The sequence below is a fragment of the Lepisma saccharinum genome, chromosome 3, assembly GCF_977018435.1.
Source record: "Lepisma saccharinum chromosome 3, izLepSacc3.1, whole genome shotgun sequence".
Taxonomy (NCBI): domain Eukaryota; kingdom Metazoa; phylum Arthropoda; class Insecta; order Zygentoma; family Lepismatidae; genus Lepisma; species Lepisma saccharinum.
The window spans coordinates 136,621,119-136,638,524 of record NC_139231.1 but is presented as its reverse complement, the minus strand read 5'-3'; the positions used below and the strand labels follow the sequence as shown (position 1 = coordinate 136,638,524).

The 17,406-nt window shown below is 36.6% G+C and overlaps 1 protein-coding gene across 1 annotated transcript in view; it reads right to left on the bottom strand.

Moving 5' to 3' along the window:
* The window catches only part of LOC145986022 (thioredoxin-2-like), a 35,024-nt gene that overhangs the window by 2,515 nt on the left and 15,103 nt on the right, over window positions 1-17,406 (bottom strand). Inside the window, exon 3 of the mRNA XM_083120194.1 lies at window positions 12,092-12,217. Within this exon, the coding sequence (XP_082976320.1) occupies window positions 12,092-12,217 (126 nt within the window). The remainder of the gene's footprint in view (window positions 1-12,091; window positions 12,218-17,406) is intronic.

Genomic DNA, 17,406 nt, shown 5'->3' with positions numbered 1-17,406 from the left:
AATTTGCCGGATAATTTGTTCCATCGAGCTTTACAACATCAAATTTGATGTATAGATCTGCTCTGTGGGGGTGTATAAATCCATCCCCTACATCAAGATCAACCTCAATCTCTGTGTTGGGTTGATTTAAATTTGCAAATGTCCTCCTGTTTGGGGGGAATGATTGTAGCTCATAACTCTCAATATTTTCCATTTTCTTCTTGTATGTATTTTTATTTAAATATTAATCTCTATGATTGCAGTTGTTGTGGCTCCAGCAAAATCAACTAATTCTTCTTTTTCATTAGTGACCATCAATTCAATATAATCTATTCTGTTATGACACACAGGAAAATATAATGTTGGTGATGGATTGTAGATGATCGGCTCCATAAATTCAGAATTAGGTTTGAATGTTGCAATGATGCCAGTTTGTTTGTGAGTGCCTATGCCATTTGATTTGGTGATCATACCCTCAGCCACATTACAGTGAATATTCAGAGTCTCTATGGCCAAGAATTTAGGTATATTCATAGCAGTGTGTTTGATGCCTGGTTCAAGTTTTGTGTTGTTCTCAAAGCCTAACAGCTCTCCTATGGTACCCAGATCCACTGTTTCTGTGGCAGATACAATTTCTACTCTGTGAGTGACAGAATTTTGAGTTAATACTATACCTCTGGGTAATTGAGCATTTAGAGTGGACAGATTATATTGCCCTGGAGTGATGACAATTTTTTCATCCCCTACTGCAATTTTGTTGTTGTGGTGTGTAATATTAGGGATTAAGTACATGCCATAAAATGCTCTGAGAGCTATTGTTTTGGGATACACTATGTCATCATGTAATTTGAGTTTCAATATTGAATTTTGGCTGGTGAGATGGAATACCCCCATGATGTTTTAAATACCACAAGGCTTTTTGAAAATCTTCAATTGATGGTTTATTTATTTGAGACATATATCTAAGAACAGATAAACACAAATGTCCGCAATTAACATCTTTGAAATTTTGAACACGGGCATTATTGTAATAAAGATTAGCTGAATTTAGATATTTTATTAAATTTTCAGGTGGAACACCTCCAAATGAATCAAACACAAATGCCTCATCTTTTAAATATTTAAGATAGCAGATCCAGTGAGTGCCCTGATTTTTGTACTCATCCAAATTAACAATGCCACACTCTTTGTTGAGTGGTTGTTCTGGTAAAGAATCAGACATGTACACACCTCTAAAATGTTTGATGCCCAGTGGCTTGATTAAAGCTTCAATATCTTGGTTTGTAAGCGGCTCTTGTTTTTTTTAAACTTATTCATGGCTTTTTTAACACCTTTGCCTTGTTTCTCAATAGCCAGGTTATGGCGCCTCTGCTCATCTAATTCTGCCCTATTTTTCTTGGCATCTATTACTGTTTTTGCTATGGCGGCTGATCCCCCAGCCAAGCTCCCAACAGCCCCGAGAGCAGCTAAGATGGCAGGGATGGTAAATATAAATCCCCCTACATGTGATTTTTTTCTTGATTGCTGTAATTTTTTTAATTGAGGGGTACTAAGCAACAATTTCATACCATGGCCCTTGGCAATACAAGAATTTTTTTTCTTGCGCTGCTTTTTAGTTAAAAGACTGTCAATAGTTTTAAGAGATTTGAGACCTGCATAAGGTATTTGATACATAACACCCTTGGCCTTCATTGTAGGTTTATTATATACATATTCACAACCCCCACCCCAATTTTTGTTTGGTGCTCATAGCTATGGTGGTTCCCAATGCTGCTATTTTTTCACTCAAAGAAGCATCTTTGCTTACAAATCTACCAAATGCAGCCTCTTCTAATTTCTTGTCTGCAACATGTCTCTTGTCAAGATCAGAATGTGTGTTATATGCTATGTCATGGTCTCTACAAGCAGCATCTAAGGGATTAACACCAGGATCACCTCTGTTTAATCTATGGTCCAATTTTGTGCCTGGACCACAATACTGATAGCCTGGAATATGTAATTCAAATGGCAGTTTGTTTATAATGTCATTAACAAGGCCCCGACCCTCAGAAATATTCCAAAATTTAGGTGGTAGAGTATTAATAATTTTTATAAGATATCCAATCCCCTTAGTGTCATTCACTATAAAATTAGACAATTTGGTGCTTATCATGTCCATAATTCCAACCTTTTCATTGTAAAAATTGTGGTTCCCAGCATTTTCCTCCCCAGCTATCACCAATAACCTATCTACAAGTTTCCTGACATCATCAACCCACACAAATTCTTTAGGCAGGGTGTTGTATTGTTTGATTCCACTGCCAGTCTTGATTTGAGACCATATGGGCTTGATTAAATTATTGTATTTTGCCCCACTGCTCGACTTGACTCTTTTTTGTGTGGGATCATTGTTCTGGTATAGAGCATCTGATTTTATTAATATTTCTTTGTAATCCTCATAATCCTGATCTGTATAGCTGCCAGGCCTTTTCCTAGTCATCAATTCCCACAATCCAGGTGTTCCGGAGTACTTAACAAAAGCACCTTTTTCTCCAAGACGAGATTCTGAATATACAATTATATCATCTCCCATAAATGTTACTCTGAAATTGCCAATTCTATGTATGATGCTGCCATCAAGCTCTGTGTCAGCATATAAGCCAAACACCTCATCTTTATTGTCTTTAGGTGTGGTTAAATATTTTTGAGCAAGAAGACCCAATTCAATAGGATCCTGAGTAGCTTCAATTCTTCTAGGAGCAATAGGACTAGGTGTATGAATACTTGAAAGTGGGGTGAATGGATAATCTAATATGTTTCTTGCAGCTACAGGTACAAGCTCTGTGATCAAATTTTGATTTTGCTCTGTAACAGTTTTGATATTCTTACCTAAATTATTAATAGCATCAATTACAGGCTGTTCTGTTTGTTTGTGTTTTTCATAAATTCCTCGGTTCTCTGATTTCCATCCCTTAAATCTTTTTACAAGATAATCTCTTAACTTAAGATCATCAATAATTGGCCTTTTCATGGTTATTTATTTATGTTTCAATGTCTAGAAAATTGTTGATTTTATTTCTGTATTTGCCACTGTTGGGTGTTCTTGTCATATCAATTGTGACAAACCCATAACTGTCCTGGTTCCAGCACCTGCTGCAAAACTTAGAAAAATCATTGTAGCTCAGGTCCCCACCTACATATTCATCATGTATGTGTTTGAGGTTGGTATGATCCTGATGAAACACACATATAAAATTGCTGTTGTCCCGGATCAGTTGCTTGGGTATTTTTGAAAAAGTCTGTGCCAGGTAGAAGCAATCAATGTTTTTGTGCCGGCCCTGTGTAAAGAAATTTCTAACCTTGTTTTGATTATCCAATATAATATCATCAAACACAACAACAGAATTATCGAGACAGTCATGAAGTGGCTTAACATCTGGTTCAAAAGTGGCAATATCCAATCTATCATATAGCTTCATTAGCTGCTGATATTTTAATTGTTCCAAGCTCTTAGAAAAAATATACAAGTGCCTGTTTTTCCAGTCTAACCAGTTGGGTGCCAATAAAAAATTATCAACCATTAGTGTAGTTTTACCACAAGCAGATGGCCCAACAATAAGACACCTAATATTATCAGGTAACAATTTGCCATTTCTCTTATTCTGTTGTTCAGGTTCTGGCAGCCTCTTTATAACATCCCAGGTGCTCATATTATTATTTTGTTTGCATCGATCCAGCTGTGTTCTGGGAGTCCTAGCCATTTGACAAGTAACTTGTTGCCTTTTCTGCGGATAATTTTTTCTATGAGATATGTGTCAGGCTGTTTAGTTTTGCTGAGCTCTTGTTCATAAAACCTGCCTTTGAGAATTTCTCCTCGGTGATCCTTTATTATATATGTGTTAAGGGTCCCGGGTTTAACCTGAACCACTGTAAATAATTCAGTGCTCCAGTTTCTTGTAAAGCCTCTCTTGAATAAGTGCTTATATTTGCTGATTCTTACTTGATCACCAATCTTGTATTTGGCCTTTCTTGTTGTTGGCTGATATCTAGGATAATAAACAGTGCTGATCAATTTTTGCTCATCAGATGAAGTTACTTCAGAGGGTTTCATGTTGATTGTGGAATGGACAGAATTGTTATATTTTTGTAGAAGTTCTGGAAGAATATTAATCCATTTATAATTACCCTGCAGTGTAAATTGTTTATACATAAGATTTTTTAAGGTTCTGTTGAATCTCTCTACAATTGAGGCTTTGAGATCACTGTAACTCGAATAATGTTTTATTGCCTGGCTTTTAATAAATTGTTGAAACACTGAATTATAAAATTCTTTGCCATTATCTGTTTGCAAATAGCGCGGGGATCTTCCACTCTGATTGATGATTGTTCTAAAAGCTTCTGTAACACATTTTCCAGTCTTGGATTTGAGTGGCACAGCCCAGGCAAATTTTGAAAATGTATCTATGATAGTGAGTAGATACTTGTAGCCCTTGTTGATTTTGTCTAAGTTTTTCAACTGCCCACTTGCCATTTCAATCAAGTCGCTCTGCCATAAATCATCTATGCCCTTTGTGACTACTGGGAGTCTCTTAAAATTATGTCGGGCCTGTCTGTGTAATTCATCAACAATAATTTGTCTAGACATAATATGTAAACAAGAATATTGCAACTATGGGGTGTTCAGCAGCTGATACTGCAGGATTTTCTAAATATAATTTGTCTCCAATATGTATTTTAAATTCCAAAGAGCCATCATCTTCAACATAGGCTGTTTCTAATGTATTGGGGTCTGTAAAATCCTCCAATTCTACACGGGTGATTTTTACTTTGTTATCAGCATTTGTTATTGATAAGGTAGGGTAGTGGTGTGCCTGTGGCTGTAGCCAATATTTGATCTTGATTGGTCTCAATGTGCCCCCAACAAAAAACTGGTAATAAAATTGTGCAGGGGACAGCATATATATTTTGCCACCTGGTGTAAATGGAGAATCATATTCTTTGTTGGGGATGCTGTACAATTCAAGAATTACTGAATGTTTTGGATTCTCGATTATGCCTGTTATTTCCTTTTCTGCTGTGAGCAATCTGCTTGTTACAGATTCAAGGTGCTCATTGATAGTTCTAACAACATCATCATGGCCTGGCTTTATTTTTATGTCCACAACAAGTTTCTTGTATTGTTGCACAATTTCTTGAAGCTGGGTGGCAAAAACAGACAGAGCATTTGCTTGATTGGATTCCATGGTCCCTAGCTGTTGCTTGATATTAGCTACAATTTGTTGCAAATTTTCAACAACTGCCAATTTTGAATTTTGAGCTGTAAGATCATGGACCTGTCTTCTGATATCCTCAAACAGGGCATGCAGTTCATTAATATGTTGATTGGTTGGTAGAGTGGCCACTGTCTGGGTGAGATGTTTGATCTCTGCTTGGATATTCTTGATATCTTCTGATTTCAATATCCTATTCACTGCCCTCTTAATATTTTTAAGTTCCTGTGATGTGGGCAGATTTGATACTGTATTTTGCAAAAATTCAAGTGCCAATTTTACATTGTGTAATTCAGAAGCATCAGCCACATTTTGCATAGCATTTTGGAGCAGGGCTATATCTGCCTGAGAGGGTGTGGATTGTTGTAAAATTTCAAGTTTTGTTTGGATATCATCTATCAAGTGATGAAAATGAGACAGTTCAGATTCAGTGTTGAGGTTTTCAAGCTTTGTGATTTGTTGCTGGACACTAACAAGGGTATCTACAATCCCAGGCAATCGGGATTCAAGTACATTTGCCAAATCACTTTGCACTGCTGCTATTGTACCTTCAAGATGGGTTATGGAACTTTGAATTTTTCCAAAATCTTCATATGTTTCAAGTTGCAGCTTAATATTTGCAACACTCCGAGTTATTGCATTCAAAGCATCAGAAGATGGCAAATTGTTCATAAAATTTTCAAGTGTCTCAATTTTTTCTTTAACCTCGGCTATGGCATTGTTCAGAGGGTCCAGATTAGGTATTTGGAGTGACTGAATCTGTTCCTTTAGAGTGGAAATCACAAGATCAAAATCTTCTTGTGATTTTATGCTTTTGACAATTGTTTGGAGCTGTGCCTGGACATTATTTATTTGCTCTTCCAATTGTTGTTTCAATTGCTCAGAATTGGTGGCCTGGGTCTTAAATTTGGCTTGAAGAGCTGCAACAGCTTCTTCCAAACTTTGAAAATTATCTAATGTGGCCAAATCAGTATATTTCTGAAGCAATAATTTGAGTTCAGAATCAATTTTAAGAAGAGGGTCCATGCATTGTGATTGCAAATTTGTAATTTCTAATTGAAGACTGGCATTGAGTGTGGTTTGTAAAGCTTGTAAATCACTTCTTAATTTCTTGACTCTGACATCAAGCATCAGAATCTCATCACTGTGATCTTCATGTCTTGTATGGCCAAAAATATCATTAGGCATTTTGTTTAGTAGTTATTTATTATAGAGTATCTGATTCTTAATTCTATAAAAAAGGGTATAAGCTTATCATAAGATCCAGGGACCTCAATATATAAGCAGTCACCAGCAGAAACAGTATAAACAGTGCCAGAAACCATGTTTGAGTGCTTAATTCTATAAATATTTTTCCCTACTGAAATTTTAACATCACCCTCAGGGGTTGTAATAAATTGCAATTGCCCACCTACAGGTAATTGGTAATGATTTAAATTATTGTTAAATATGTACAATATTTTGCCTGTTTCATCATCAACATCTGTAAATATGCTGTTCAGATGAATAATTAACAAGCCACTCAGTTTAGACACCATATCAGGAGAGGGTTGTGGTGTTGGCAGCTCCATAACAGCCCGTTTTTTGAACCCAAATAAGTTCATAGGCATGTTTATTTATTTCAAATCATGCTCTGTAATTGGGCATTGATTCCCACTTTTCAAATCACAATGCCCCCATGGTAGAGTATGTATGCCACATGATAAAATGCATCTCTTATCATCATGTGGGTCCAGAGCCACTTTTCTTACAACATTTGAAGTCAATAAGTGATCCACACTCTGAATTCTGGATTCTGATGTTCTGGTGGTGCTACATGATTTGAGGCAATTTTTATAATCTTCAAATTCAAGCTCTTTTTCCACAGCTACTTTGCCAATACCCTTGGCCTTTTTAGCAGCAAAACCACTACATGTTTTAAAACTGTACATCTTGGCACTTAACCCAGCAAATGCCACAATAACATCACCAAGTGTCTCATCTTTTAACTTGCCAGGCACCTTTTTGTTGTGGGGTTGAATATTCAGATGGCCTGGCAATTCACTGGTATCAAAGTATTTAAACAATTCAGGCTGGGTCATATCTTTATAAACATCTTCTGTTTTAATATCAAGAATAAAACTATCCGTGTCCATGTACATCAATTTTATATTATCACCATAAAAAGGTTTCAACACATCATAATAGAGCTTTAACATATGTAATTTGGACAATTCCAATATTGCAGCCCCTACATAAATAGGTTTATCAAACTTAATCTTTGTTTTTTTCATGTTGAAAAGTGCCATATTTTCATCATAAATTCTTCTATAATTGAAATTAGGCTTTGCAACCAATTTTTTGCTCAGGCTGGGGTCAGTAATTATTTTAACATCGGTATGTTTTCTGACATTTTCAATTGTTTTGCCATATACAGAATTGACCATCAATTTAAACAAAGATTTATCAAATTGGCTCTTTGCAGATGTTCGAAGCTCCGTGTTTGTATTAATATATGGTTTCAACCATTCTGAGTGCCTGAACCTCAAAACTTTTCCAACTTTGGTCACTTGGACACCATGTTTCATCAGGAACTGGAGGTTTTTGTAATATGTGACATAACCCTGTTTTGGCTCCAGTGTCATCATGAGCTTCTTCTGTTTAGAGCCAGGTGAGCACTGAACCTCGGGAATTGGGGGCAGATCAGAAAATTTGTTGCGTAAATGATCTGGAAATATCAGATCAACCTCTAAGATTAGGCCACAGTCACTATCATCAAAACCCTGAAGATCCTCAATATTGAAATCTTCGACCCATTCAAGCCCTGCATATGGCAGTTTTTGCATCATGGCATGACCATAGAGGCTGTTTGCATCTACATACACTATATAATTTGATGGCAATTCTGGATCATAATCAGGCATATATTTGTTATTTGCTCTGGCATATCTCTGAGAACATTGCACCATCCCTCCTCTTATACCTTGCTCCATAAACAGATACATATTTTGATCTTGGATCAGATCCAATGGCTTTTTGGTGTTTAAAAACATTGCAGCCCATGCTAGGCCCGGGGCACTGTAAAAATACACTGGGTCCAGTTTATAATTTTGCATGGAAGATTTTCTGAATGCCTGCAATATATCAGCTAAGAGGGTCACATCAAGTTTTAAATATGCCATGTGATAATCACCAAATGTCTTGCATTTTAAATTGTTCCACATCAATTGGGCATGGTGATAATCTTCATCAGTGATTCCAGATCCTCTGATTTTGCTGTAAAACTCTTCTTGTGGTGGCAGGGAACACTCATCAAATTTAGAAAAATCTGTAACATAATCATATGGATATACACCCTTCCGCCTAATTAATTTCAGATCCTGATTTGGAAACAAGGCACGTGTGATTTTGAATTGATCATCAGATAATTGAGTGGCCAGTGTAGCCAGGCTAGCAGATAAAATTCTGTAAGAATCAAGAAATCTTATGTGAATAGGAACACCATTAACTTTAATTATTTTGCTAATAGCAATATATTTTTCATCATTTTCAGCTAAAATATTTAAATTCTGCTTGTCAAACCCCTCGTACCTGATCAGATGATGAAAATCATAATTGGATGCTCCATGGCAAAATATGGGGACAAATTTTGGTCTCTTGATCTTAATATTACAGCTATTACATAGGGCCATTAAGAATTTACCATCTGTATGAGAATGGTGTTTTACCTTGATATTTGTATCTGAAAATTCAGAATCACATACCGGGCATTTTTCTGCATTGTTGAAATCTTCAATCTGTTTCTCTGTTAAAGGCAACATGGGTTTTGATTTTAATAAAATGTTAGATGCTATGTCACGGCACTCATTTTCTATTCTATGTGCAAATATTTTGATGGCATCTGGCCCCATGTATGAATCTTTTTTACTAGCTACACCATCCTGTACAACCACATAATAAAAGCTGGAAGGTTCATGTAGCTGGTATGGTGTAATTGAAGATTCTTCAGGATCTGGATTGCAGAATGCAAGAGGTTTGAGATTTGATTCAAAATCACAGACAATATATGCTGGGTGTTCCAACAAGGCTTCAAACTTTTTGAATTTGCAATTTTCACTTGGCATTGGCATCACCATATGAACAGGTTTATGGTTGCCACAATATTTCAGATGCTCAATTAACTTGTTTTTTGCAATTTCTGCATTTACTTCCCGAACCCTATTCACCATTTTTTGACCATCAAATACAGTTAAGCATCTTCTGCACAACTTAAATATTGTATTAGATTTGTCTAGTTGTGTTCTCACTAAAGCTTCAAGATTATGTATCAGAGTGTAATGATATGTGCCATCCCCTTCAATTAAGAGCAGATCAATCGGAATAGCAGAATCATCATCAATTGTACTGATTCTGAGAGGTTCTATCAAGCAATTATCACGACCAGTGGAACAAATAAATACATTAATAGATAATTGTTTGCCATTGATATGCCTGGCCTTTTTTTCAAATTTATCAATATTCTGAACAGACATTGGATATTCTAAACTCTTCATTGCATCATCAAATTTGTGTTCATGTTGTTTATAATAAGTTATTCTCTCAGGATTTCTTAAAACTGGAAACAAAGCAGCTAAAATACACCACAAAAAGCATTTCTGGTCGGTATTTTCAATATTAACCACAGCTCTTCTGTTTTTAATATTATCAGGTAATGGCAGATATGTAGATCCTTGTAATGGGCTGAATTCAGAAATATTAACATATAACTTGTGTGGAGAGCCGCATAGGCTCCATCCAGACTCTTTTGCTGCAAATTCAGAGTGTTTAATATTCAATTGATCTATTAAACTGCTTATTATTGTGTCTGAATTTGCATTTGAATATACAGGTACAGTTTCTGTTATGTGGGGCTGTGTAAATTTTGTGCCATTTGGTTTCTTATATTGTGTAAACAATTTGAAGGAGAGCTTATAAGACCCATTTTGTGCATTAAGAATTGCCTGCACATCAGGTTTTTTACTGTTCAAAAAATTGTTAATGCCACATCTTGGCTCTGATACAAACCGATAATCTCTTAATTGGCCATTAAAACTGCTATGGATAGGTGGTGCATAGCGTGGCTGCTTTGCAGGTCCAGCATTAACAGGTGCTTCATGCTTTCTTTTCAGACCAGATGTGGATGGTTGTGGGGGCAATATTGATGACTGTGCATAAGAATTACACTTATGCCATTTGTAATATGCCTTGCTTAATATTTTATGGCATCTTGGACACATGTTTGTGGTTTTTCTGCATTTCTTACGGTCACAAATACGGCAATGCCTAGCCCAATTAGAACTAGATATATTTTTATTACACTGATTGCAATATTTTTGTTTTGGCATTTTTGTTGTTGTTGTTTATTATATAAAATTTCTTGGGGTTCAAATCAAAATTCTATGCTTAATAAAAAATATCAGTTGGGTTCAGCAGTTAGTGGCTGAGCTGGTGCTTTTATACCCAAACAACAGCAGTAACTAGGTTTTGGTGATAGTTTTGCTCTATTATGCTGATGTACAACACACTTCACCAGGTTTAAAACCTCATCTCTATATCAACTAAATACAATTCAAAATTGGATTTTGAACTGTGCAATAAATATTCTGTAAGTCTCACTTGTGTTTATATTAACAGAACAAGACAAAACCAGAATTGTATTCAGAATTGCATGTTTTCATACAAAAAAAGCCATATTTTTGGCAAGTTTATAAACAACAATCACACAGATATAGCTTTTACACACATGGCCGAATCTGTCTGAGCAGAGGAGGGAGGAGGTTTTCAGATCTGGGGGCTATCAACTAGCAGTAATTATTCTCAAAATCTCACTTGTAGAGATATTATTTTGCCACATGTATTTCAATCTTAAATATTTTATCAGGACTCGAACCCAGAGCCCCTTGTTTACAAGACAACAATATTATCATTTTGCCATCAGGGGAGGCTTCACATTTTATGAGGACTTAAACCCGAACCTCCACACCTGAAGAATTGGGGTATAGGCCCCTCTTGCCATTATCTTAAGTATGGGCAAATCTATCTGTTGAGCCCTCGTCTTTTCTACACTAGAAATTCAGAATTTCTTAAAAATCAGAGCATATCACACCTGAAAAATTGGGGTATAGGCCCCTCTTGGCTTTGTTTCAAGTGTAAGCAAATCGGATTGTTCAATCAAATAGCCTCTTCCTTTCTACACTTATAAGTTGAGTTTATAATATTGTAAATACAACTACTAGTAATAATAGCAATAATACTAAAAATAATAATAATAATAATAATTAAAGTTTCTGTGACTCCGCCCCCCTGAGAAAAAATCCTGCGGCCGCCCTTGAGCTGAGCCGATATCACTTTGAACCGATTCCGATAGCGATACTCTTACCGATTCCCACCGATACCGATATTTGAAAATTGTAACAATTAAAAATTGTTAAATTTTTTTATCAATATTAGTGCGTAAGTTTTCTACTCTGCTTACATGCATACATTTACCAAGAATTTTGCATTAACATATTCAAGAATTACACCAGAATATTAATGTTTTATGTAATCACAAAATACAGTTTTTGACTCAAAACCGGTGCAAAATAAAATGAAAGTTAGAATTTTGAATAATTTCCAAAACTCCCCAAGAGTGTCGCACGGCATCTTTGCGGACCCCGTGAAAGACCAAAACGTTGGGAAAGTATCGGCTGGTGTCGGTAAATAAATTCCAAACGATATCTTCCGATACTGATTCTACTGTTATCGGTCGATACCAATACATCGGCATCGGCGTCGCCTCAATCCTATTGCTACGCCAAAAAATGTCTGTTTAGAAAACAGAAGTCTAGGAAACAAGGAAATACCTTTTTACCCTGCCTCATGAAAATATAAAAAGGCACTGCCATAACTTCAAAATTGTCAGCTATATCCTCAAATTCATCTATGTCCACCTTCAGAAAAATGACATCGTCGTTCATTTCCGAAATTTTCTGACAAGGAGAAAGAATAGAAAAATGTGGATTTAGTATTGCATTCTTCTTGAATATATTGCTATAGCATAAACTTCACCCTTGGAAAGCGTCACAGGACCGATTTCCGAAGATAAATATCGATTCGAATCTCACTTTAGAATATACTCTGTCCCCGGAATATGCGGAGCAAGGCCGTGCATGGCGGCAGACGAAAAGGGGGGGGGGGGATAGAGTGAAGCAGTACACGCTGCGGCGAAAGCTGGTCAACTACAGTCGTTCCCCCTCCACGCAGTCCCGTTCCCTTTCACATGTTCATTGGCGGAGCCGTCTCGCGTCACTACTTCAGTGTTGCCACAATCTGAGAGCACAATTTCCCTTCCCAAGGGGCAAAATTTCCCTTTTTTGACAATTTTTTCACCTAAACAAATATAATAATAATAATTATTATTAGCAGTGATAGTAGTAGTAAAATTTCCGTTGGTCCATGATTGTACGAATAAAAAATGTTACACAAATTTTTCACATACATGTAAGCTTCATCGCTTTCTGGCCAGATGTCCAAGGTTTAAATCATGGTCAGTTGTTAATTCTCATCGTTATATTATCCGAAGATACAGAAAAGTGACGTACAATAAACTTAAGAGAAATATAAATAGATACAGACTTATATTCTAGGGAGCAGAAATAAGAAGGATCAGAAAAATATAAAAATGTGAATGTGAAACTTGAATTTGACATAAACTTTAATGATGTAGTCAGAAGTCTTAAAATTTCCCTGAAATTGTGATATTTTTAATCGAAATTCCCTTTTTCCCTTTTTTTTCCCTTTTGGCTAAAACTTCAGTCTGAATTTCCCTGGGAAATTTCCCTTCATGTGGCAACACTGCACTACTTGCGCAAAGACTAGAGTCGTTTTCACGTTCAGAAGACACAATGGGCTCTTATGGGCAATGCTTTTCTTATGGAAAATACGAGCGCGCTGTTGTGAAATTTCTGGATTTATAAATTTAGCTTAAGTAAAATCGGTACCTGCAGTTTTGCAGGAAATTTTGTAGAGAATACGATGGTGAACACAAAAAACTGGTAACTTGCTTACATAATTTTAGATAAATTAAAAACGCAAATTTTCCGTGAAAACACAATTTTTACATTGTTTTCATTCCTAACGTTGAAACATGCCGTAAAATTGAAGCATTCATTATTAAAAAAAATTGACACTGTTTTTTAATTGTCATAGGTGATGGTGGTACTCAGAATTTATCAATACTTTAAAGCATATTCGCATTAAAAAATATTCAAATAAAGTATGTGGAGATTTTTTATATTCGTGTAGTAGAAAATGTCGTCGCTGGCCATTTTTTGTTCTGTAATTCCAAGTAAAAACTTCCAGCGACAAAGTTGTGGAGAAAATAATGAAATTATTTTTTATAATGTGACGTTTTTCCTACGCTTTGCGTAAAAAAAAGTACTACGTAATAATTCCGCGTGGAATAACGTCACAATTCCTCAATCTTCGTACGCCTTGCGTCTCGCTGTTCTTTCTTGATTATATTAGCCCCCGCTAGAGGTCTCCATTGACCTCTCCCTCCGCGCTCGCTTCTCGAGCTGACAAAAAAAAAAAAAGGGCAGTACTCAGTTTCCGACTTGGGAGACCTACGCGAAAGTTGTCAGCGTGACTTGGCATGACGAGGGGAAAAGGGCAGAGAGCATGTTGCTGGTTTAAGTGTGCAAGTCGTCTCGCGGGCGAGACTTTAACTTTATTCTGATATCGATTGCACATTTCGTTATTGTTGCTCTCTATAAAGTTCCACACGTCAACGCGAGATAGAAGTACCTTTTGGGACGGATCTCATACGCTTGCAAGGAAGTTGCATTTGATTGGAGTGAGAAGTCTAACGAGGGCCAGTTAGATTTCGTCAGTTTTTCCCGCAACGTGCACCCGTATCCTGAGCCATATCCGAGGGACCGATTTGATGGATGTTACCAGATGTTACCCCAATATCCAGATACCAGAAAGCGAAGGAAGACAGAGTTCTGTTTTACTGACCGCCCCTTTGCAGCGTGAACTGGAGGTTGGAACATTTTTGGAAGTGATAAATGGAGGTATGTACAGTGTCGATACGTTCTCTTAGTTCTGCGAAGTCCAAGTCGCGAAAGTGGATTTGAATCCCGTTGGTTTATTACGATTGAGTCAGAACTTAAAAAACGTAAACGAAGGAAGAACGGAGGATGAAAGTTTAAATTATTCTCAATTGCAATTAATGCGTGTGGGCGAATTAATGGGACATTTCTAGTTGGATATTTTGAGATACAAGAATAAAAAATGATGAGACTTGCAACGTTCGTGTAAGATTGAAATTTTGCGAGGCGTACGAATAACATTTCCTGTTCGTCGTCGCGAACCTTTAAATGTTGGAATAATCAATGTTAGGGTGGCACAACATTAAATTAGATTGATGGGAGCATCAAATGTAAAAAAAGGGAAAAGTTGTGTGGATTATTGTGGCAAAAGGATAACAGACCTAAGTAAGCCATTTGTTAATTAATTGAAAAATGCTTGTTTTGGTGTCCAAGTAGATTTTATAATTGGGTACAAAGGAAGGAATTTAATCCAGATTGTAATTTATGTTGTTGTTAACGTCGAAATAGTAGCGCATATTCTTGATACGTCAAATGACGGAGGAAAAGGTTGTAAGAAGGGTTTGTTAAAGTTTCGCCTTGAGAGATTTTCTAAATGCAATTAAATTGGATTTGTTTATGATAAAATGTTTTCTCGCATTGTTGAGAATTGAGATATTGATTGTTTCTTGTTCAGAATTGAATCTAATAAATTCTTGACTCAAGTCTTAAAACTGAATATTGTTACATACGTTTTGTTAACGAACCTTCCTCATAAGAAAGTGAAGCTGCGAAGTTGGTATTGGTAAAAAAGGAAGTTAAGAATTTCATCGGGTAGTATGGACTTTGTAGTTTCCTTATGAGTAGCTAGTGTGCATTTTTGTATTGCAGGATATTTGTGAAAATTGTCAAACCTGAGTGAAATATTCCACGATATTTTGTGAATGCCATTGCCTACTACTTATTTTGCTTGATTTAAAGGTGGGACCAGTACCGAGAATTATATTTTCTTTATTCTTAGGCATAGCCTTGTCATTGGTTCTCTATTGAGACTGAGGTGGCGGTGTTAAAGCGCTGTCCAATGACCTCAACAATTTGTTACTTGTAACTGTTGGCTGTTGCTTACTTTATAGCGCGTACATTAATTGATCCCGGACCTATTTCTTCACGCTTCCCATAAGGCTTTATTGTTCCTTTTTTTGTACGCAGCCAATACGTTACAAAGTTCCTGGTATCAGAGCAAGGTTTATTAATTTATATAAAAGACATATCACAAAAATTTTTTTCCCTTTCTCACACTACTATTTTTGGTAGTATTGGTGATACCAACATTCTGTTTATACCTTTTTCTTGTGCCCTAAATTCCCTTGTTGCCATACATTTTTGGTGCTTAACAATTTTTTTTTGTTAATTTTGGAGCCCCCCCCTTCTTTTTTTTCCGGACGATAGATTTACCCCCCCCTTTTTTTTGAGACGTTCTTTTGAAATTTTTTTTTGTACAGATTCATACATAAGAACTTTCGTTTATTGATTTTCAATATTTTACAGTATATCTTGATGTTGCATTATTGCACTTACCTTGTATTTTGGATATTGTTAGTCCCCTTTTTGTTTTGGCTATATTTTTTGACACCTTTTGGATTTCCTCATCGAGGAACAAATATAATGTCGCTTCCCTTTCAAGGCCATTTGCCTCGGGTTGGGTCGACCTCTTTTCCCTTCCCCCCGGTTAATATACAACCTTCACCTTTTTTACAGACCCCAAACTTACACACACCCAGAGAACTTTTGTTGCCTCCCGATTATTCATATATTACAAATTACATTAGATACACAACCGTTGTTGATTTTTTACGGGTATTACAACCGACGGACGGTTCAGATCCTGACAAGTTGTTTTATTTTTTGTTGAACCTCCATAAAATTTTCAAACTAAACCTCATTGATTTGGAATCTTTACTGCTGATGGCATTTACATCCACGCAAGGACTCCTTCGGGATACTTGGTATGATTCTCTTCACGAGAAATTCCCCTGGCCTATGTTTATACGTGTCATATGGTATCGCTTCGTCCCTTATTCCACGATGCAAGGGTTATTAGATAAACTTCTTCGTCCTCAGCGAAGTGGGGAATTCCTCTCCACTTATTTGAATGACATTTACGAGGCTTATCATGTGTTACCCACCAACTGGTCTGAATCTGGTCTATTGGAATTTACGTTACTGAATTTACAAGAGAGCACACGTTTGCATTTAATGGGCTTTGATCGACCGACTTCTATCGCTAATTTTATTTGTTTATCTAGGGAGATATGGCCCTTGGAGTTACGTCGCATTGAACAACAACAGGAAGAATGTACGTTATATTCTATTGATTCTCGTCTTCCTCAATCATTCCCAATCTTACCTGTCCCTTCTTCCTCTTCCTCTTCTTTGCCTAATGTAGAGATCTCTGAAGATTTACCCTTTAAGGTTGTTTCACAGCAAAATTCTAATTTATCGCACATTGAACCTCTTCCTGTTGACAGAGAACGACATTTGTCGTCAGAAGTTACAACTACACCCCATATAGAACACCCTTTGACAATTATCGACAAGGTTATGCCTATCATACATGCCACCTTAAATTCTACACCGAGTCGTCTTTTAGTCGACTCTGGCAGCTCGGTGTCATTAATTGCGAGGGGATTTTTAGCTACCTTACGGCCCATACCACCTACTCTTCAAGATGATGTACGTACGTTGCACTCTGTTAATAATCAGTCTATCCACCTTAATTCACGTGTGATTTTGACGTTGAAATTACAGGGCTTGTCCTGGAAGTGGACTTTTTGGATTTCCGAAACTTTACCGTTTCCCGTCATTCTAGGCTCTGATTTCTTTTCCCATTCAAAGGGTACTATTTCCTTTGATCATTTAGTGGTTTCATTTCCTTATTCTACGGACTCCATTCCGTTCGCCCCTTCTACACCTCCGGTTCGAAAACAAGATCAGGTACGTCTAGTTGACAAAGTTGATTGCTCTCCACCTAATAACTCGTCGACCAATATTACCAGTTTATTACGGGAATATAATGATGTGGTGACAGA